This window comes from Acipenser ruthenus, chromosome 2 (genome assembly GCF_902713425.1).
Source record: "Acipenser ruthenus chromosome 2, fAciRut3.2 maternal haplotype, whole genome shotgun sequence".
NCBI classification, from domain to species: Eukaryota; Metazoa; Chordata; class Actinopteri; order Acipenseriformes; family Acipenseridae; genus Acipenser; species Acipenser ruthenus.
The window spans coordinates 84,534,999-84,557,551 of NC_081190.1; the positions used below are offsets into that span (position 1 = coordinate 84,534,999).

At 37.9% G+C, this 22,553-nt stretch overlaps 1 protein-coding gene and 1 long non-coding RNA gene across 11 annotated transcripts in view; one reads left to right on the forward strand and one right to left on the reverse strand.

Moving 5' to 3' along the window:
- The window catches only part of LOC117409345 (inactive ubiquitin carboxyl-terminal hydrolase 53-like), a 68,673-nt gene extending 53,209 nt beyond the window's left edge, over positions 1-15,464 (forward strand). For 5 of the 10 annotated variants that reach the window (XM_059002767.1, XM_059002764.1, XM_059002780.1 and 2 more), the window contains 4 exons: positions 8,685-8,745; positions 11,541-12,481; positions 13,053-13,150; positions 13,811-15,464. In XM_059002767.1, coding sequence (XP_058858750.1) covers positions 8,685-8,745; positions 11,541-12,481; positions 13,053-13,129 — 1,079 coding nt within the window. In that variant the 3' untranslated portion in view covers positions 13,130-13,150; positions 13,811-15,464. Of the gene's footprint in view, positions 1-8,684; positions 8,746-11,540; positions 12,482-13,052; positions 13,154-13,810 lie in introns of those variants that run through there. The other 5 variants (XM_059002776.1, XM_059002788.1, XM_034015256.3 and 2 more) reach the window with 5 other exon arrangements.
- LOC131701940 (uncharacterized) overlaps positions 1-22,553 on the reverse strand; it is an 84,162-nt gene that overhangs the window by 3,073 nt on the left and 58,536 nt on the right. The gene's annotated exons all lie outside the window — the stretch shown is intronic.

A 22,553-nucleotide genomic window follows, 5' to 3' on the forward strand; every position in this document is an offset into this window, starting at 1 on the left:
CTGTTATTAAGGCAGATCCAGTGATGCAGAAGTATTGTCTTGGGCAACAAAGAAAACCATATTTATTGTTTATATCTTCTTTTTTTTATTTGCATTCCACTTTGAAGGCAGCGATTTTGGAAATCTAACTTGAATGTGTTTTCCTTATGAATATCATCAATCATGAAATTTGAATATTGTATATCAAAATGTGTACTTCGATTATAATGGAACACAAATGCTTTTCTAGGAAGTCCACAATGGTTTTGCTACCCACAGTGACATGACTGTACAAAGGGTCAGTATCTCATTATCTAGCTTAAGATATTCACATGCAGATTTGTTCAGTACTATAAATCAGTGCGGAACCTCGCATTATAAGACGTGTTAAGACAAGCCCTGTTGTTCATACTCTCATGTTTTTATACAGTTTATTTAACTTAACATGCTAGTAAAGTTATTGTCTGCTGTTTCAGGCTTAAGCTATCACATTGGCTTTTAATTCCCATTTGCTTCCTGTATTAACTGGTTGTATCAAATTAGTTTGCAGCTTGTTACTACTAGGTATGTTAGCACCAGCCACCTGCTGATTTCAGTAGGGAAATCCGTTAAGGAACTGTTAAATCCATTTTAATAGCAGTAAGCTGTTACAAATAGCTTGCTTATTATGTAGACATGATGGGGTTTCACCATTTTAAAACCACCTCTAGTACATGACTTTTGAGCCATTTACAGGGTTAGTTTTATATAATTGCACAGATCTGCTTTTTTTTTAATGTCTATAATTTGTACATGTTTTCTATGCGATTTGTACTTGCCAAGTTCTTTCTTTTTAAAATGGGAAACACAAGTTGTTTTTAAATGGGCTTTTTCCTGCACTGGTACTGTTATGAATTGTCATTCTAATCCTAATGACAGGAAAATCTCCCTGTTTCCGTCAGTCTTTAAACAATGAGCACTTATGTTGATATTTACAAGGACCCGCTCATAAATTCACAAGACAGCATTTAAAGGTCAGGGTTTTGTAATGTTCCTTCTGTGATCTGTAGAAAATTATGCCAAAACAATCTGGTATCTTGGGGAACATAAGTCATAATAAGCAAAATGAATCCTGTCTCCAAGCTTACAGTTGGGTCATGTTATCTTTTATTTATTGTTTGGGGCATGTTGGCACCCTAACAGTAACTTCATGCATGTCTTCAAGTTTCTTCCAAAACAGGTATCAGCCTCGGCAATATTTAGGGTTATATGAGACTTGCGCCAAGATTCCCAATCGGCTCACTCTCAGCTTTTAGCCATGCATGGATCTCTAGGTCAGCAGGAAAGAAAAAATAACGCATCTATTTATAAAAGTATTGGAATTTACTGTGCGCAGACCTCCTGGTGTTACAGTGTATGTGTCTCTACTTTATGACAGTGTGCCATGTCTGTGCGTGTAAACCTCTGCTGCCTCCATATGCCTGAATGGTGCCATTGCTTTGCAATTAAAACAGTCCACAGTACCCATTAATAACATGCTTATTGATATGGAAATTAAACACTCTTTACAATAAGCTTCTTCACAGATATACAAATAAATGCTAAATCTTAATTTCACGATTGACAATTGGAAGTGGGATTCATCTTACCTACTGTACTTTAGCTCAGATGTCTGTTTTGATTTTGTATTAGCTGATCTACAGTATGATGTGACTGCGTAGGGCATTGGGTAAAGATTTATAGATGAAGCGTCAAAGAGATTGTAACGGTGAATAACAAGTGATTCTATTTGCAGTAATGTGTGAAGTGACTGTTTTAAATGTATAAGCAAGCATAAAATGTGTGAATGTTAATACCAGTATGTGGATATACTTAGGCTCATGAGGAGAATGATGAACGTGCAGTATGTTCATTTAGAAATGGCTATGAAATATTGAGTGTAGACAGATTTTATCAGCTTCAAAAACAAAACATGGAACATAACATATCTTCGTCGTATTACTCCTCCACAATTACAATTAATCCATCTATCAGTTTTTAAATACAACAGTATGAAAGATATACGCCGATAACCAGGATTAATGCACACTCTTGACACACAATATGACTATTGATTTTACTGTAAAAATCATCAGATTTAAAGCTGTTTCATGATCAAATTAGAAATGCATGTTATTTGCCAGCTTTACAAATCCAGAAAATGTGAAGTATAACCAACACAACTCTGCCTATACTTTTATACTTGGAGTGATTACCTGTTAACCGTTCTAACATCCTGCCTAAGACACAATTCTATCACAATACTGTTTTTCAGCTAGATCATCATTTAACCTATTTGATCAATAACCATTTGATCTATTATTTTGTTATATACAGTAGTCTCCGCACATAGGAACACGTCCTAAGAGAACACTTCGCCTAAGGGAACACCCTTGTGGTGAAACAGATTTTTCCCATTGTAAATGCTCCGGCTAAAGGAACAGGAACTTCGCTTAAAAGAACATCTTCTTGGCACTGATAGCGATTCGTTCACAACAGATACAGTACTGCTTTGTAACCTGATAACTCATCATCAAATTTAAAGTAAAATGGTTTATTCAGTCTTTTTCAGAGCAACTTGTCATCGCAAGAGGCACACTGATTGGTTTATTAAATCTTTCCAGAACCGGCGAGATATCATTGACTCGTTTTGTATTTTGATTTACGAGTGCACCTCATCGCTATCAAATGGCATGCAAACAAAAGGTGAAATGCGCCGCTGTTTCTCTTGCTACAAGAAGTTGGAAATTGTTCGAGCTCTTGAAAAAAAACCTAAATCAGACAAAAGTCGCTGAACAATTCGGTGTTGCCTGTTCTAGTGAGTTGCTTCACTATTCTGTTAATAATATGCATGTCTTGCATTTTGCTGCTGCATTTTTTAACGTGTGTAGGGGTGCTGTGTTAATTTAGTTTGACAGTTTATTAATGTTAGTTTGTCTGTTACTTTATTATTATAGTTTATTAACATACACTTGCCTATTACTTTTCTTTTACTTATTCAGTTAATTTCATAAGTTGATGTATGTGTATGATGACATAAGTAATACATATCTATTTATTTATTGATTCACATTGTGTCTGGTGGTTAACTCCGTCTTAGAAAACACTTCAGCTATAAGAACATTTCCCTTGCTTCTCGAGGGGTGTTCTCTAGCCCGAGACGACTACTGTAATTTTATTTTAAAAAGCAGGTCTCTAGTTCAGCAGATGCTTATCTATGACCTAATCCAAATGGCTTTTCTAGCTCACATATCAGATACACTGGCAGTGCGTGTTGTTTGCTGGATTGATTTACACGAGTGAATCGCATAACCCATACATCACTAAACCAACAGCTTCCTGCCAGGTCATAGACCTATGGAACTAAATGTGGCATAACGAGCCTGTAATGTATAGCGATAAGAAAAAATAATAATAATTGAAGTACAAAAAGAGAACATATTTATTTATTTATTTATTTATTTATTTATTTATTTATTTATTTATTCATTCACATTGTGCTGGATCATAGTATGTGTTGCAAATCATTTAGGCCAGTACATTTCCAAGATTACAGTCTGTAGTTTTTGTTAAGCACATTGTTTTAAAACAAACACATACACAGAGACAGTGTGCTAGTGGTGACTAGTACCATTTTCACACAGAAATGCAGCTACTGTGCCGTCTCTGAAACGTTTTAACGAGTGTGTAAAATACCCTTTAACACAGCATGAAATTGCACAATATATGCCGGTGTAATACCGTCATAACCCTTTCACACAGCCAAAGAGATCACGTGAGTACAACTTTCAAACCTGTCAATCAACAGATTGTTCACTGACAAGACCTAACACATATACGCAGTGCTTAATTTGTAAAGAAAGAGGTGCCGGAACGCAAGCAATGACAATAATACCGACCCCAAGAAGAGCATATTCAAAATCATAATATAATTCAAAATATATAAAAAAAAGTCCAGAAGAACTATATTGACGAAAAAACGCACCCCAACACGAACATTGGTTTGACCCACGGTTTGCACTATTATCAGCGATGTGTAAGCAACAGAAGCTGCTGGTAGATTACAAAAACGATTGATTAAACTTAGGTTAGGTAGTTAACTTAGTATGTTTTATTCTCTATTAATTAAATTATATTCATTGAAAAAGGCAAGAGAACCAGATTGTTATTATGTTTATTGTTTTGGTTTAATATAATATAGCAGGCTAATGTTCCTATTGAAGTAGGCTACAATATATTTTTTTTCATTAAAAAGTTGCCGTTGTTGTTTGTTGAAATTAATGTTCAGCTTTCATATTTTGTTGTATACTACTCATTTAATCAAACCAAGTAGTGTAAGAAGTTGCTTGTATCATTCGTGATGTTTTTTAAATCAAGTAAGCTTATTTGTGTATAAAAAATGAGAATAGAGTTGCAGCCAGTGTCATCTTACTTAAAGGCACTCAAGCTGAAATCGTAAAGTAATTTAAAGTAGGCTACAAACATGGCAGCGGACTGTCTCTCTTTTGCGCACACAAGAACTTGCAGACTTAATGCAACTGTGTTGAGATTTTAAAAAGAAAGTATTATGAGATTTTTAACTATAGGTACCGGCACTATGACTCAAGCTCAGGCACAAATTAAGCACTACGCTATAGTGATGTGGCATGTTGACTTTGAAACCACACCCACTATAGCGCTTCAGTGGCGGTATAGCCTTTCACACAGGCAGTTATGACAGTTCAGTGCTGTCTCTGAACTACCTTGCGAGGTGGTTCAGAGACGGCATAAAATATGACGGTTCTGTGGCAGTATAAGCAATTCACACAGGCCTATAAGCCGCTACAGTGGCGGTTCTGAACCGTCATAACTCCTCTGTGTGAAAGCACCTTAGGAGTGAAGTTAAAAAGAGAAATAAACCAGCTGTGATTGTTCACAGCTGCATGAAAGCCTGTAGTTATTGGTGTCCTATAATCACCCTTCAGGTGCTGTTGTTGGCAGTGGTTTACTCAATAAATGAATTTAAAAAGATTACAAATGGAGAACCTAAAGGTATCATTAGTGACATTTTCAGGTACTCTGATAAAAGGTCGTACGCAGCACACTGTGCTTGCTCACGCATGCCTAAACAAATTCTAAACAACATCTGCTTAGAAAACACGGAAGTGCCCATTCAAATCTGTTATGTTATGATATTTTCATTCTTTTTTTAAATTTAATTTATCATATGTTTCCACCATTAAGAAAATAGTGTGCACATGTTTATCATATGCAATACATTGGGTCTTGTACGTTTTTTTATTATTTATTTCTTAGCAGACGCCCTTATCCAGGGCGACTTACAATTGTTACAAGATATCATATTAATTTTACATACAATTACCCATTTATACAGTTGGGGTTTTACTGGAGCAATCTAGGTAAAGTACCTTGCTCAAGGGTACAGCAGCAGTGTCCCCCACTGGGGACTGAACCCATGACCCTCTGGTCAAGGATCCAGAGCCCTAACCACTACTCCACACTGCTGCCCATACTTTGCTTTTTACTTCTGCAACTTTGATTGCACCTGTACCAAAATCTCACAGTGTACCACTTTCTCACGGGCCAAGTTTTGGTACGCGTACCACATTGTGACAATGTGCCACTTTATAACACTACACCGTTACAGTTGCGATATGACTCGGAACAGATCAAATGTGGACAGGTGGATCGGGATGACACCCAAATGGATGAGTCTGAGGCATGCGGAGCACAGTCACATCAAAGATATATATATATTACCAAGATTCTCTACTCTGCCTTTACTTCTGTCCTGCTTATTTTATTATTTATATATATATATATATATATATATATATATATATATATATATATATATATATATATATATATATATATATATATAATATATTATATATATATATATATAATATATATATATATATATATATATATATATAATATATATATAATTTACAGATGTTACAATAGTAAATGGTCGATGTGAAATTTGAATTAATGGTTAAAAACTAAAAACATATAAAAACTGACGGCTAATACCAGTAAATCAAAGTTTTATAATTGCACCTGTCTGTACTGTGTGAAACACTCATTTCTGTTTTAAGGCGCAGGCCCTATCTCTGGTACTGTATTCAGAAAATAACAATTTTCATATAGATTACGGTATGTAATCACTACCATGAGTTATGTTTTTTTTTTTTGTCAAGACACGCTGGGCAAGAGTAAAATAGACTTCACAAGTTTTTATATATTTTTAAACATCGATAAAATAAGCTCAAAACATCTCAATCCAACGGCGCTCTGACTCAGTAGAAAATCTTCTCTTGAGCTCTCTATATATCCTACAACCCTTTGCGTGCTACGTGATGGAGGTCCTCATAGAGAATCAGTGGAGTTGGGTATTTTGGTGTATACAGAATATCTTGGAAGCATGTCAATATCAAACAGCTTAAACGTGGACAGGTATATCACAACAGTATCGGTCTTGTACTGGTGTTGAAAAGTGAGTTAGGAGAGAAAGCAGCATTGTATCAGTATATTCTGAACCGAAACAAATTTGACCGATACAGGTGTGATACAGGTGTGAGGGCTCGGCAGTAATTACTATACAGCTGTTTTAAACTGACATCTTATAATCCTTGGGCTAAACAGTTACAGGGAGAGAAGAGTTAAATGCAATCTCATTAATGATTGTTTACTACCCAAGCAGGATTTCACATGTTTAGATTCTAGAAAAGCAGCAGACCTCCCTTGAGTACTTATCTTAGATTACTTTTGGGATGAGTCAGTTGAATCTGGATATTGAACCTGCAACCTTTTAAATTAAAAGATGCAAACCAAAATACAGTTGACAATTCAGAAGCTGTTATACACATTTCTTTCATTTAATATTTATTTTCTGTAATTTTTAAAAAAAGTGTTTAATTTAAAATGAAGAAAATATGCATTCATGTTATCTGTTTCACTTCAGTGCCAAGTTTAAATAACTTTGCTACAAAAAGTAACTGTGAACATCCTGTCATGTTTGCCTAGGCAAAAATGCATGAACAAAAATAGTGTTGGTCACGCAAGCTTCTTAAAAGGACAGTTCAAGTATGCAAATATTATGTGAAATATTATTTAACAGTAAGAATGCTAGATTAAACTAGATAGGGTTTGGAATGTTCATGTGCATATATTTCAAGTTGAAATCATTTTCTGTCAGTTTGGGTTGCAATACATTTGGCTGTATTGTTTTGGTTACTGTATCTCGTGTTGTCTGGCATAAATAAGTTCCACAGCTGCAATATACTGTCATACACACCCAGAAAACCAGCTTTTCCTGTTTGCTGTCCTTGTGTTGGAAATAGTTTTCATTTTTTAAATAGTTTCAGTCTGATTCAGGACACAGTGTTTTTAAAACACCACCAAACAACCACAGGCATATGAATGCAATGACATGTTTTCATTTTATTTTAAGCTGTGATGTTGCTGGAGGCAATAAGCGTGGTCTTACTAGTCTTGGCACATAACTAATATGAGTGCAACTTGTGAGTAGAGTGGCTGTGATTCGCTTTCCTCTGATTCACACTTCCTTTTTAATTCTGTCATCAGGATTGTTATTCATTTGTACACAAAAGGACATGTTGTATATAAATCCTTTAACTCAATACTGCACATGGCTTGATGAACTTGGAAACCAGATACAATTCTGAACTTAATGATGTATTACAGCAGCTAAAACTCATTATACTGTACCAGCTTTATTTGTGGTTTATTAAAGCTTTTTGCTGTAGTCATTCTAGGTAGTATTGTATTGTCCAGACTGTACTTACATTGCCTTCCGGATGCACCAGTCTCCTGTGTTACCCAAAAACTAAACAGGAGGCAGGTACAGACTTTTCCTAAAGCCTTTCGAGGGAAACGTTCATGACCTATACACAAGAATTAAAAGTAAACAATAACACTTGTAAATGGGGAAATATTTTTAAAACATTATTTAGGTTTAGCCCTCCCCCACCTGAGATTCCTATTCAAGGCAGAAGTTAGGACACGCTCAGGCAAAGCTGAGCGTGTCAGGAACATGGAACATTAAGGACCATCCTGTGGAAAATGTACTGGACGATGAACTGAATGCAAATGAGTCATACCCCAATCCTGTCACATATTCCAAGAATGGATTGTAAACGTATAGCGCAGTGGAGTCTGACTTTTCTGATGCATGCACGGCACTACATTCTTTACTGTGGCAGTTAATGTGCTTATGCCAATGTAAAGTGGCAACATAAGGAGCTAAGGCTTGCAGAGTTTAATAGGATAACATTTGTGTGGCTTAATTCTCAGCAGGGTAATCATGATGTGTGATTTAGTGGAGGTATATATCACATGTCCTGATTTAGTAGATGATTACTTTCTACTTGTTTTTTTGTTTGTTTGTTTAATGCATGATATGCATTTAATTTTTTTTTTTCATTTTTCAAGACCAGGGAGAAATATGTTTTTATTTATTTATGTATTTATTTATTTATTTATTTATTTTTGCCTGACACACAATAGCATATTTGTTTTCAGATCTCAATTTAAACATAATTGTAAATACCAATAAAAAACAAAAGTATGAAATACGACTGAGACTTTTTTAAGTTTGTGGTTAGCAAAGCAGCATAGCATCAACCCAAAAGATAACAGATTTGTTATTTTCTTTTTAGGTGCTTCGGAGAAGGATTACAATCCTCAAGATATATACTTGCAGAAACCTTGCTCGCAAAGGTAAAGATGGGGAGTATCTTTGGCACTTGACCTCAGAGAATGGATTGACTATTCTTATTGGTATTTCCTTAGTTGAAAAACACACTCCTTATTTATACGTACAAAATAGTAGAAAATTGTACATTTGCCAGGTGAAATTTATGCTATCTGCCATAGAGTGGGTTTGGAATATTTGCTATAGGAATGTACACTTAATCTAAATTGAATAATCTTCATTGAAATTACCTTTTTTGATTCATACCTCATACAATAATACTAATTGAGTGTGAGTTGGCAGTAGCACTGGAACTTTAAAATGACAGTAGCTACCTTTTTCAGTGGACCCAGTAACATCCGATACATTATACAGAGTATAAACAGGGTTATGCATCATTTGATAGATCTCAGTGAAAACATTGAATGAGTTACAGAAATACACGTGCAGCACTGACATTTCAATGTATACGGAGCATCAAAAGAAACGTATCACTATTATAACACATTTATTTTCGAAAAAAATAAGGCATATAAATGATGGACATTGACAAAATGTTTTTGGTTTGCTTTTAATCACTCGATCATTCGTCCTTGACCATGACTCTCTTGAATGACTATGACTGAAGCATATGAACTTAATCACCCAATTAGTGAGACAGATGATTGAACGCTGGATATGGAGTGATGTAAGCTGTTGAATTACAAGCTTGAATAAAAGCAATAAAGAAAATCACAGAAAGAAAAAAAACAATATGCCACATCTGTCAAGAGAGCAGTGCTTTCATGCAATTAGCATGCTGGAGGCTGGACTAGGGCAGCGTACTGTGGTTCGTTGTCTTGGGTGCTCACAGCCAGCAATTTCAAACCAATGACAGGCCACGAACTGGGAGACCAAGAGTCACAACACATGCCCAAGATCGACAGATCATTTTGCAGCATCTTTCTGATGTCAATTGTTAATCAGCACAATAAAAAGTCACTGAACCTGCTCTAAAACAGAGTTTGTAATTTTTCGATCACAGCTAGTGAATTTTATCCAAATATCAGTGATAAGTTTCTTTTGATGCTCAAGTATAAGTGATACATTTCTTTTGATGCTCAAGTATAAGTGAACATAAAGAACAATAAAATAACATTTATTTAGCACTATTGTAAGTAACATTAAGCATTCTTGTGAGGGGAGGTTATAGGTAATTGTCATTCCGTTGCCACTCAGCCTCACAGTAGTGCTTTTCCTAGGTGAACCAGTCTGCATGAATTCTGAATAGCCGTCTTTAAATAGGGAATGAGTTTTGCATATTCCTGTTTGAGGCTTTTCCCTTGTATGTTTAGATATTTAATGAATCCAAATGCTGTTGTGTAGATCATTTAAATAGGGCTCTCCATGTGCCTAATCATTTCAGAGTATTTCTGTCTCTAAAAATATACTAAAGACCAGAAAGGGCCCTATTTTAATGATAAAAACAATGGAGGCAATACAAAACAATCCACCACAGTTTAGTGGGGGTGTAACGATTAATTGTGTATTGATGAACCATGATACTTTCTTAACATGACATATCACAGGGGTTTTCAAGCCGGGGGTACTTCTAAGGGTCTTAGGTACGCAGGACGACTCACAAATGCACAAAAAAATTAAATGAAAGTAAAAGAAAATAATGATATTGAATTGATTTTTTAAATGGTATTTTACATTATCACTAAACTACTGTTTACAGTCTGACTGTAGTTTCAAAATGATTGTCCACCTGTATGCATGAGTGATTTCGGTTGAGCGTTTTTTCACTCTGATTATTATTAGGCGTGCCTGCATTTCAGTAACAGCAATAGCAGCTGGTGGAATTGTTTTCGGTGTTTGATAGAGTAAATCCAGATTATCATGTGTTTCATTTGGAGTCAAATGTATCAATTTCTTACTTTCAAAAGAAAAATGAATGAAGAAAACAAACAAGTCTACAGAAAGAGCAAAGCGACAGAATGGTTTTAATAAGTTTCTCATTGTTCGTTATTGGAGTTATATTTTGAGGTTTGTGTTTTTGATGTTGTAAACATTTTAAATGACACATAATTATGCTAAGATGGAAAGTAAATGGGAACACAGTAAACATTTACAGTGCAGACTAGTTTGGATTATTTATAATAACTTTGCTGAATAGAAAGCGAATATGTGTGTTTCCAAAGAGATTCACAAATACTGTCTTTTGATTCTGTGCATACAAGACTTGTAATTAAACGTTTTAATATTTACTGTTTGGTATTCTATCCTAAATCAGCAGAGTGTCAGTCCCAAACTATAAATTATGTATTAAATAAATGGGGGAAACATTTGTTAATGTGTTAATCAGATTATTCTGTCATTTTATTGCAACTGTGGTACTATTTAGCAAAGCAGAAAATGTAAAGGGGTACATGAGCTGAAACTTTCAGACACAAGGGGTGCAGTTTTAAAAAAAAGGTTGAAAACCACTGATATGTCATGTCGTTATAGAGGTATATATTGTTTATATCGTCATACAAGACCGAAAGCACAACATAGCTCATTGTAGTTCACCAAATATTTCTTGAATGAAGATTCGTGATATGTATTGCACTGTGACATTAGTGTATCGTTACATCCCAACTGTTTAGATCATGTGATTAATACATTGTATTTACCTGTTTAACTGTACCTGCTTCTATTGATATTGGTCACTCTTTGAAATCTTGGAAGAATAATGTGAAACAAAACATACGTGGCCTGGTCACTGCTATGAGGAAAAAAAAAAAAAAAGGTTTCTTAAACTTTTTGTGTAATCATGTATTTATTATTATTCCTTCAGAAGACATGCATTCAGAAAAAATGCTGAACATACTGGAAGGACCTTTTTGTCTGCTGCAGATCCAGTGTTCTTGGAAGAAATAAGATCAGAAGGGGAAAATGATGGAAGTTATAAATATAGCAACACCTCACACCTGCAGTATGGAGAGAAAACAAGCAGCACAGATTGGAACAGTGCAGATGTGCCGTCAGACTCTGAGTACACAGGTAGTGAAAAAAATGAAACTGCAAGTCCTACTTTTGGACACCCCCAGCATAAGGACATAAGGACTGCTGTGCCTGGAACTGATGCTACATATACAGTATGTAGTGTGCCTAGCAGCCACTCAGAGTTCAGTCCAGTTCAGATGCATGAAGGACAAATTGCCACTTATGGTTTACACAAGAATGAGAACTATGATGTGTCACAATCCCTCTATCAAAATGTTGGGCCACCGCTGCCTCCAAAGAAATATGCACAAAAAAAATGTGTGTATTCTGAAGATAGGAGGTCAGCATTCAACACAAGACCATCATCAGTGGACCCTTTACAAACTAATCCTTATGACACATCCAAAATTTTAAGAACACCTCCGCAGAAATATAAGTTTGAAGATAGCCGCCTATTAAACCACAAATGGTCTGAGGTGACAGTACAACCGAAGCAGTCTAAATCTGGGTTTTCCAGTCAGGAGAGGTTGGATTTGTCTGAAACTGTCACCGACAACAAACCAAAACCTACTGCCAATTCTAAGGGATCAAGTGAAGGTGTTCTGCCGACTACATATTTTTCTGTAGACAGCTGTATGACGGACACTTACAGGACAAAATACCATCATCAGAGGTCCCCACTGTACATGAAAGATGTCAGGGGTTGGAGGGTTGGAGGAGAACAAACCTTTTCTAGTGAGAGTGGATTAGGCGATGGGAGCCACCCAGGTCGTCATGAGCATCATGAAACAGGTAGAAGAGGCAACCCTGACGCTCAGCCACATGCGTTCAATGGCATTTGTTCTAATAGTATTTTAGCTATTGTACAATGGGCCCTACTCGTGTACATGACAGAGAGCCAGTTCCACACCACCTGAATTTCACCAACTTATAACTGTGTTTTGTTTCATAATGAATTTAAAACTTGCCATCTTCGTAACTATAATGTCTGTTTTTATTGCATGTAAAATATTTTGGTCAGATTTATAATGAAACCATTTTATTATTTACTGAACAGCATTTCCTATCTGTCCAAGCTGGTACTGTTTATTATAACTGAGCCTAATCACGAAACGCTGAAATTGTAAAAGTTTCTTCGAATTCCTTCAGAAGCTAATGACGCTGATTGAAAATGGCTGCCTGTATGTCATGGATGATTCTAGGTCGGGCAGTGACATTCTTGTTCACAGTGGAGTGTTGAATTTAAGATGCCGGACATTTTTGAGAAGAAAAAAATGTGTTTAAAAAGTGTATCTTAAATTCAAAGGAATATGGTACTTTTCACACAAGTCAGTTTCCTAAATGGGATGTATTTTATTTTTAGGCTATGCAATGAACAAACCAACTGCAAAATGGAATCTAGTGACTCCTAGAGGAATGAACGAACAGGGCTATTTGTGAGGGGGACTGGACTTTTGAAAGGTAGTAACTAGTAATTATTTAGTTTTTCCTTGGTTTTCTCCATGCAATCCCAGAGATCTTCACATACCCATTACTATCATGCTGCCCTACATAGATTTGTGTCTTCAACTTTAGGGAATGTAAAAGAAGGGTAAGATTCATGCAAGTTATTTTGATTACAGTGTGAGGCAAAGCATGGTGTCATTTTGAGGTGCAATTTATAAGTATTTACCCTGAAAACATTCAACCAGAAACTATCTCATCCAAACATGACAGTAAAGACACAGAATAAAGCCAGTCTATGCAGCACACCATTAAAGTAATGTTTGGACAAAATTACACTTGACAATCCATGAACACAGTTCTGATATTTTGCATGTGACTATTTTAAGTTTTCATGGATGGTGCATGCTACTTGCACAATATGTAAATATAAACAGATTTTATCTCGATGTACTACTGTGGCTTGAAAAATTGAAAAAGGAAAACACTTGGTTTTAGAATGAATAATGTGAGATGTTTGGATAGATGACTTACAAAGCTACTTTGTTTCTTTCATGGTTTAATTATACAATGCATATAAAAACAGTATTGTAAAACACCAGAACGTTCAACAGTTACTTTTCTAACTTCTTTTTTCATAATTTGCTATTCTGAACCTTTCTGTTTTATTTCTTTCAGATAAAACAATACATGAAGAGGGAATTGAAAACAAGAGGAGTGTTAATATTAACCGTTTTGTGCCAGAAACTTTTTTTTTTTTTATTGTTAAGCATAATTTCTTTGTAAAACAAACAGTCTTCAAGAATAACTAACAATAGTTGGTGACATTGCATTTTCTATGGCTGTATCTCTTTGTTTGAAAAAACACTGTTAAAAACATTTTCCCAGTAGAGGGCAGTGTAATACATTCTATTGCTAAGCCCCAAGCAAAACAAACTATATTACAGGACTGAAAATGTATGACAAGCACTTCCATACAAAAATATAATTCCTATATTTTTTAGTGGCTTAAACCATTTTCTTTATTTTTTATAAATTTAGTTGTTGCCAATTATTTTTTATTATTTTCTCCCCAATTTGGAATAGCCAATTATTTTTAGGCTCAGCTCACCACTACCACCCCTGCGCTGACTAAGACGAACACAAACTCTGTCCTCCGAAGCGTGTACCGTCAGCCGACCGCTTTTTTTTCACACTGCGGACTCACCATGCAGCCACCCAAGAGCTACAGCGTCGGAGGACAACGCAGCTCTTGGGCAGCTTACAAGCAAGCCCGCAGGCGCCCGGCCAGACCACAGGGGTCGCTGGTGCGCGGTGAACTAAGGACACCCTGTCCGACCTAACCCTCCCTCCCCCCGGGCGGCGCGCGGCCAATTGAGCGCCGCCCCCTGGAAGCTCCCGTCCTTGGTCGGCAAAGGAATAGCCTGGACTCGAACTCAAGGTATAGGGCACATCCTGCACTCCACACGGAGCGCCTTTACTGGATGCGCCTCTCGGGAGCCCCGGCTTAAACCATTTTAATGTGCTTGAAGAATTATTTTATAGCAACATTTACTTTTTTTTTTACATTGACAGAGATATGAAAGTTAAAGTAAAAATAATGTATTTAAAATTTCAGTTTGTCAAAATGCTTTGTCTAACACAAAAGTTGCAAATTACAGTAGATGTGACCTTTTTATATATGTTGTATTAATAACTATTCATAATATTTATTTTATTGATATCTCAGCAATAACACCATGTAAAAACAATTATTTCTATACAACAATTCTATACAATGTGCTAAAAAGAAACTGTTTCCATTAATTTATTAACACACTAGTAAAACATAACAACTGACCACTAAAATATAAATAGAGAGTTACTTTATTTTTCTCCCAGCGAATACAAGAGCTCAAACCTGGCAGTTATTTTATTGCATACTACCAAAATGTCCTGTTCCATTGATAAGGGTAATTAAATGTCTTAATGTTATAGATTGAACTTTGTTTGAGGTTATCTATATATGTGTGTGTGTGTATATAGTACTCTACTTCTACAACTTTGCCATTTTAAATTGCAAGCACATTGTCTAATAGGTAACCAAAACACTTTTCTAACCTGTGGTATTCTATATATTTAGCTAGCAATTTCTAATATAGATTGCATTTATAAATAGCTAAGCTGTTCCACAGTGCCTTTCTATTTTTATATGTAAAATGATGGAGCTGTAAAAAAAAGTTTGATTCTTTGTGCAATATGAACGATTTCTGAGGTTTTATAACATAACTACAATTTTTTTTTGTAAATTTGAATTACACTTGAAATTGAATAAATAACATTCAGTACTCTTTGGGAGTGTTCTATTATATTTTATAAGGGATTTTCACATTTTAATTGGTAACATTAACATCAGTACTTTTTTTATTATTATTAATAAAGAATTTCACTAAATGTGGAGGGAGCAAGAGCAATATGCGAAACAAACAATTAGGGTGCTTATGTATATATATATATATATATATATATATATATATATATATATATATATATATATATATAGTAACATAGCAGGGAGGGGGTTAAAATCCTCCCTGCGTAAGACATGTGCGCAGGCATATTTTTGTTGGTTTGGCTTTATTGTTTAATTTAATTTAATTGTTTTATTGTTTAATTATCCCCTGCACCTGGTGATTATTATTAAATTAGAGCCAGGTGCAGGGTATAAAACACAAGCAGTTAGTTTGCTCAAGGCTGCTGACTCCATTGGGGAGGAGCCGCTCGCAGAGCCCAGAGGGGTGGAGCCGCCGCTCGCAGAGCCCAGAGGGGAGGAGCCGCCGCTCGCAGAGCCCAGAGGGGAGGAGCCGCCGCTCCCAGAGCCCAGAGGGGAGGAGCCGCCGCTCGCAGAGCCCAGAGGGGAGGAGCCGCCGCTTGCAGAGCCCAGAGGGGAGGAGCCGCCGCTTGCAGAGCCCAGAGTTCTAGGTCCCTCCCTGGAAACGCCGGAGGGACCAACCCACCCTCAAGCCCGCCCGTGGAAGAGGGCATCAATTGACATTACTGGACTTGAGTGTGGGTGGTCTTTTAAGGGTGGAGGGAGGTGGTCGTCGAATGGGGGGCGGAAGTGTAACATAGCAAGGAGGGGGTTAAAATCCTCCCTGCGTAAGATGTGCGCAGGCACATTTTTGTTAGTTTGGCTTTATTGTTTAATTTGTTAATTGTTTTATTGTTTAATTAGCACCTGGTGATTATTATTAAATTAGAGCCAGGTGCAGGGTATGAAAGCAGTTAGTTTGCTCAAGGCTGCTTAGAAGGCAGCAGAAGAGGTGCTCTGCTTCCGAGCAGTTGAGAGAAAAGGGTGTGCAGTATAAACCTGTGTGGTCTGGTTGAAACTTTTATGTTACAGGTAAACGGCCTAGCTGTCCTGTGTTAGTTAGGTTCCTGTGTGTCTAGTTCGTGCTCGTATGGAGCTAGGTGTTTGTTTTTGTTTTTGTTCATTAAAAATAGCGTGTCAGTGCTTTATACTCCATTTATGTGTCCTGGGTCGGTGTTTTAAAGGGGCAACCAACCGTGAGTGGGTGCAGTCGTGTTACTAATATATATATATATATATATATATAAAACAATTTTAGTGGTCGCCAGTTATTTTTATTGTTTTCTACCCAATTTAGTAATGTCCAATTATTTTTAGGCTCAGACCACCGCTACCACCCCTGCGCTGACTCGGGAGGAGCGAAGACGAACACATGCTGTTCTGCAAAGCGTGTGCCGTCAGCCGACCGCTTCCTTACACACTACAGACTCACCATGCAGCCGGAGGACAACACAGCCCTGGGCAGCTTACAGGCAAGCACACGGGCGCCCGGCCAGACCACAGGGGTCGCTGGTGCGCGGTGAACTAAGGACACCCTGTCCGACCTAACCCTCCCTCCCCCCGGGCGGCACTCGGCCAATTGAGCGCCGCCCCCTGGAAGCTCCCGTCCTTGGTCGGCAAAGGAATAGCCTGGACTCGAACTCGAAGTATAGGGCACATCCTGCACTCCACACGGAGCGCCTTTACTGGATGCGCCTCTCGGGAGCCCCGGCTTAAACCATTTTAATGTGCTTGAAGAATTATAGCAACATTTACTTTTTTTTTTACATTGACAGAGATATGAAAGTTAAAGTAAAAATAATGTATTTAAAATTTCAGTTTGTCAAAATGCTTTGTCTAACACAAAAGTTGCAAATTACAGTAGATGTGACCTTTTTATATATGTTGTATTAATAACTATTCATAATATTTATTTTATTGATATCTCAGCAATAACACCATGTAAAAACAATTATTTCTATACAACAATTCTATACAATGTGCTAAAAAGAAACTGTTTCCATTAATTTATTAACACACTAGTAAAACATAACAACTGACCACTAAAATATAAATAGAGAGTTACTTTATTTTTCTCCCAGCGAATACAAGAGCTCAAACCTGGCAGTTATTTTATTGCATACTACCAAAATGTCCTGTTCCATTGATAAGGGTAATTAAATGTCTTAATGTTATAGATTGAACTTTGTTTGAGGTTATCTATATATGTGTGTGTGTGTATATAGTACTCTACTTCTACAACTTTGCCATTTTAAATTGCAAGCACATTGTCTAATAGGTAACCAAAACACTTTTCTAACCTGTGGTATTCTATATATTTAGCTAGCAATTTCTAATATAGATTGCATTTATAAATAGCTAAGCTGTTCCACAGTGCCTTTCTATTTTTATATGTAAAATGATGGAGCTGTAAAAAAAAGTTTGATTCTTTGTGCAATATGAACGATTTCTGAGGTTTTATAACATAACTACAATTTTTTTTTGTAAATTTGAATTACACTTGAAATTGAATAAATAACATTCAGTACTCTTTGGGAGTGTTCTATTATATTTTATAAGGGATTTTCACATTTTAATTGGTAACATTAACATCAGTACTTTTTTTATTATTATTAATAAAGAATTTCACTAAATGTGGAGGGAGCAAGAGCAATATGCGAAACAAACAATTAGGGTGCTTATGTATATATATATATATGTATATATATATATATATATATATATATATATATATATATATATATATATATATATATATATATATATATATATAGTAACATAGCAAGGAGGGGGTTAAAATCCTCCCTGCGTAAGATGTGCGCAGGCACATTTTTGTTAGTTTGGCTTTATTGTTTAATTTGTTAATTGTTTTATTGTTTAATTAGCACCTGGTGATTATTATTAAATTAGAGCCAGGTGCAGGGTATGAAAGCAGTTAGTTTGCTCAAGGCTGCTTAGAAGGCAGCAGAAGAGGTGCTCTGCTTCCGAGCAGTTGAGAGAAAAGGGTGTGCAGTATAAACCTGTGTGGTCTGGTTGAAACTTTTATGTTACAGGTAAACGGCCTAGCTGTCCTGTGTTAGTTAGGTTCCTGTGTGTCTAGTTCGTGCTCGTATGGAGCTAGGTGTTTGTTTTTGTTTTTGTTCATTAAAAATAGCGTGTCAGTGCTTTATACTCCATTTATGTGTCCTGGGTCGGTGTTTTAAAGGGGCAACAAACCGTGAGTGGGTGCAGTCGTGTTACTAATATATATATATATATATATATATATTTTATATATATATATATATATATATATATATATATATATATATATATATATATATATATATATATATATATATATAAAACAATTTTAGTGGTCGCCAGTTATTTTTATTGTTTTCTACCCAATTTCGTAATGTCCAATTATTTTCAGGCTCAGACCACCGCTACCACCCCTGCGCTGACTCGGGAGGAGCGAAGACGAACACATGCTGTCCTGCAAAGCGTGTGCCGTCAGCCGACCGCTTCCTTACACACTGCAGACTCACCATGCAGCCGGAGGACAACACAGCCCTGGGCAGCTTACAGGCAAGCCCACGGGCGCCCGGCCAGACCACAGGGGTCGCTGGTGCACGGTGAGCCGAGGACACCCTGGCCGACCTAGCCCTCCCTCCCCCGGGCGGGGCTCGGCCAATTGAGCGCCGCCCCCTGGGACACCTGGGGGACACCCTCCCCACTCACCTTTTCCAGGCTGCTGCCCCTGCTCTACTCCCTTTCATTTCCTCTCTTTTCAAAACCTCTCTGCTCTCAGGATGTTTCCCCTCTGCCTTCAAACAGGCCTTCATCACCCCCATCTTAAAAAAAAACCCTCACTGGGTCCTTCATCCCACCAGAACTACCATCCTGTCTCCCTTTCCTCTCTAAAACCCTAGAGCAAGTGGTACATCACCAGCTCTCTCTTTCTTGTCAAAACATTCTCTTCTCGACCCCCTCCAATCAGGTTTTCACCCGGCATACTCCACTGAAACTGCTCTTCTCTCCGTCACCAACTCTCTACTCTCTGTCCTAATTTTCCTTGACCTCTGCTGCCTTTGACACAGTTGACCACTCTATTCGTCTGTCCTCCCTCGCTGACCTGGGACTCTCCGGCACTGCTCTTGCCTGGTTCTCCTCCTACTCCAATCGTACATACCGGGTGTCCTGATGTGGCTCACTTTCTGCCTCTTGCTCTCTTTCTACAGGTCCCCCAAGTCTCAGTCGTGGGACCCCTGTTTTCTCTCTACACCCGCTCCCTGGGTCCCCTCATCTCCTCCTATGGCTTCTCAGAGGGATGGTTAGTGATTTAGTTAGTAGGATGTGACAAGGTGTATACCTGCCGCTCAGTGGAAAGTAAAAAACCCCTTGAGGTTGATTAGGGGAAAACCTCTGGTGGCCCCGGCGGACAGGAAGCCCCCACTCCAGGCATACTAGCAATTTTAAAATGAGCAGCAACTATAAGAGAGAAGGATGAATGAATGTAAGAATCCACCGCAGAAGAGGACCAGCTCCCCACATTCATGATCTGGCTGTGATTGATGTTAGCCCTCGCGGCAGAGGGGGCTGTGCCTATACAGAATAATGGGGGGGGGGAGGTAGAGACGAGGAGGGAGGCCTGCTCTGGAGGTGAGGTTGGAGAGGTGGGTTGAGAATCAGTGACGAGTGATGATAGGAGCGAGAGAAATCAAAGAACAGAGGGTCCGGGGGTGGGGGGCAGGGTTTCTTGCTGGGGAGATACCTTGACGTTGAAAAGAAGTGGCAGATAGGGGACTCTACTTGACAGCTGAATTAACTGTCCACGCTGAAATTGTCAGTCTTGGAGGTACACAGCTGACTGATGAAGTAAGCATCTGAAATAGAAGAAAGGTCACAGAAACGAATACCCACCACGGGGAAACTAGAAGCAGAAGAAACTGTGAATTCAGAGCTTCTGAGGAGACCGAAGAAGGCTGAGATGCAGATGATCTCCATAGGTAGATCTTTGTAGGGGGAGAAGTGGCCTTTCCGAAGAGTAGAATGAGCAAATGGAGAATGTCCATTGAAATAGACAGGCGGGAAGGTGAGGCAGAGGGAAAGCTCTTAAGAATCCCACGGAGGGTCTGGCGAACTGCTGGCATGGAGAGAATGGGGGGGGGGATGGAGAGAATCCCTAGCATGGACAATGAAAGCCAGGATGCGGTTTTGATTGAAGGAATAGGATGAATCCGATTCTGGGCACAGAAGGTTGAAAACACTGACCAAGCTGTAGAATATGAAGCTCTCGAAGAAGGGGCGAGGGCTGCAGACATGAAGTGCTGAGCAGATTGAAGGAGGTTACTGAGAGTAGGATTCAGTCAAATAGCAGCTGGTGAAGCTCAGGAGTCTGGAGGGGGGTTGGGGAAGCAGATGGGACCAGCTGACGGAACTTGGATACCGAAAGTAGAGGCAGAAGGGGAGCTGGAACTGAACGAACATATGTAATCGGCTGAGGAAGCTCAGCACCCTTTGCGCTCCATTTTCTGGAAACGAGGGCAGAGATGAGATGTCGACCATCCTATGTGTTAGTTAATACGGGATCGATCAGCGGTTTGCTACCATCATGTCTGTTTGGAATGGAAAAGGTGAATTTGCATTCAGAGATTTGGGTTTCACAACTCCAGTCATTTTCCTAGTAGTGGAACCACTTAACTCATAACCAGACAGACTTCCAGTATCGTACCATGTCTCTCACCATGTATTAATGCTGTAATATTTAATATACTTCGAACAGCTGTGCCCTGTGCAGAAAGGCGGCGTGGAGAAGCGCATTATGTTTGTGTTGATTGTGAACAGCCTTAGACTGAAAGTAAAGAAATACCATTTTGTAGAAAATAAAGAAAAAAAGAAAAATAACCTCTTGTGCTGTGCGCTTCTGTAAAACGTTTTCTTCTAAGTTTATTTATCTGCGTTGTTCAGTTGCTTTTGCACATCTGATAATAAACCGATTTGCTGTTGAAAAGTTAAAAATGTATTGCTATTGTTTCAGTTTTATAAATATGTATGTTGTAAACCGATGTCTGTTCAGATGTTTATTTACTTACATTTTCTTGTTTTGATTTGTAAAATAAATGTTCATATGTGTGTGTGTGTATGTATGTGTCTATATACAGTACTGTGCAAAAGTTTTAGGCAGGTGTGAAAAAATGCTGTAAAGTAAGAATGCTTTCAAAAATAGACATGTTAATAAATTATATTTATCAATTAACTAAATGCAAAGTGAGTGAACAGAAGAAAAATCTAAATCAAATCCATATTTGGTGTGACCACCCTTTGCCTTCAAAACAGCATCAATTCTTCTAGGTACACTTGCACAAAGTCAGGGATTTTGTAGGCATATAGTCAGGTGTATGATTAAACAATTATACCAAACAGGTGCTAATGATCATCAATTCAATATGCAGGTTGAAACACTATCATTAACTGAAACAGAAACAGCTGTGTAGGAGGAATAAAACTGGGTGAGGAACAGCCAAACTCAGCTAACAAGGTGAGGTTGCTGAAGACAGTTTACTGTCAAAAGTCATACACCATGGCAAGACTGAGCACAGCAACAAGACACAAGGTAGTTATACTGCATCAGCAAGGTCTCTCCCAGGCAGAAATTTCAAGGCAGACAGGGGTTTCCAGATGTGCTGTCCAAGCTCTTTTGACGAAGCACAAAGAAACAGGCAACGTTGAGGACCGTAGACGCAGTGGTCGGCCAAGGAAACTTACTGCAGCAGATGAAAGACACATCATGCTTACTTCCCTTCGCAATCGGAAGATGTCCAGCAGTGCCATCAGCTCAGAATTGGCAGAAAACAGTGGGACCCTGGTACACCCATCTACTGTCCGGAGAAGTCTGGTCAGATGTGGCCTTCATGGAAGACTTGCAGCCAAAAAGCCATACCTCTGACGTGGAAACAAGGCCAAGCGACTCAACTATTCATGAAAACACAGGAACTGGGGTGCAGAAAAATGGCAGCAGGTGCTCTGGACTGATGAGTCAAAATTTGAAATATTTGGCTGTAGCAGAAGGCAGTTTGTTCGCCGAAG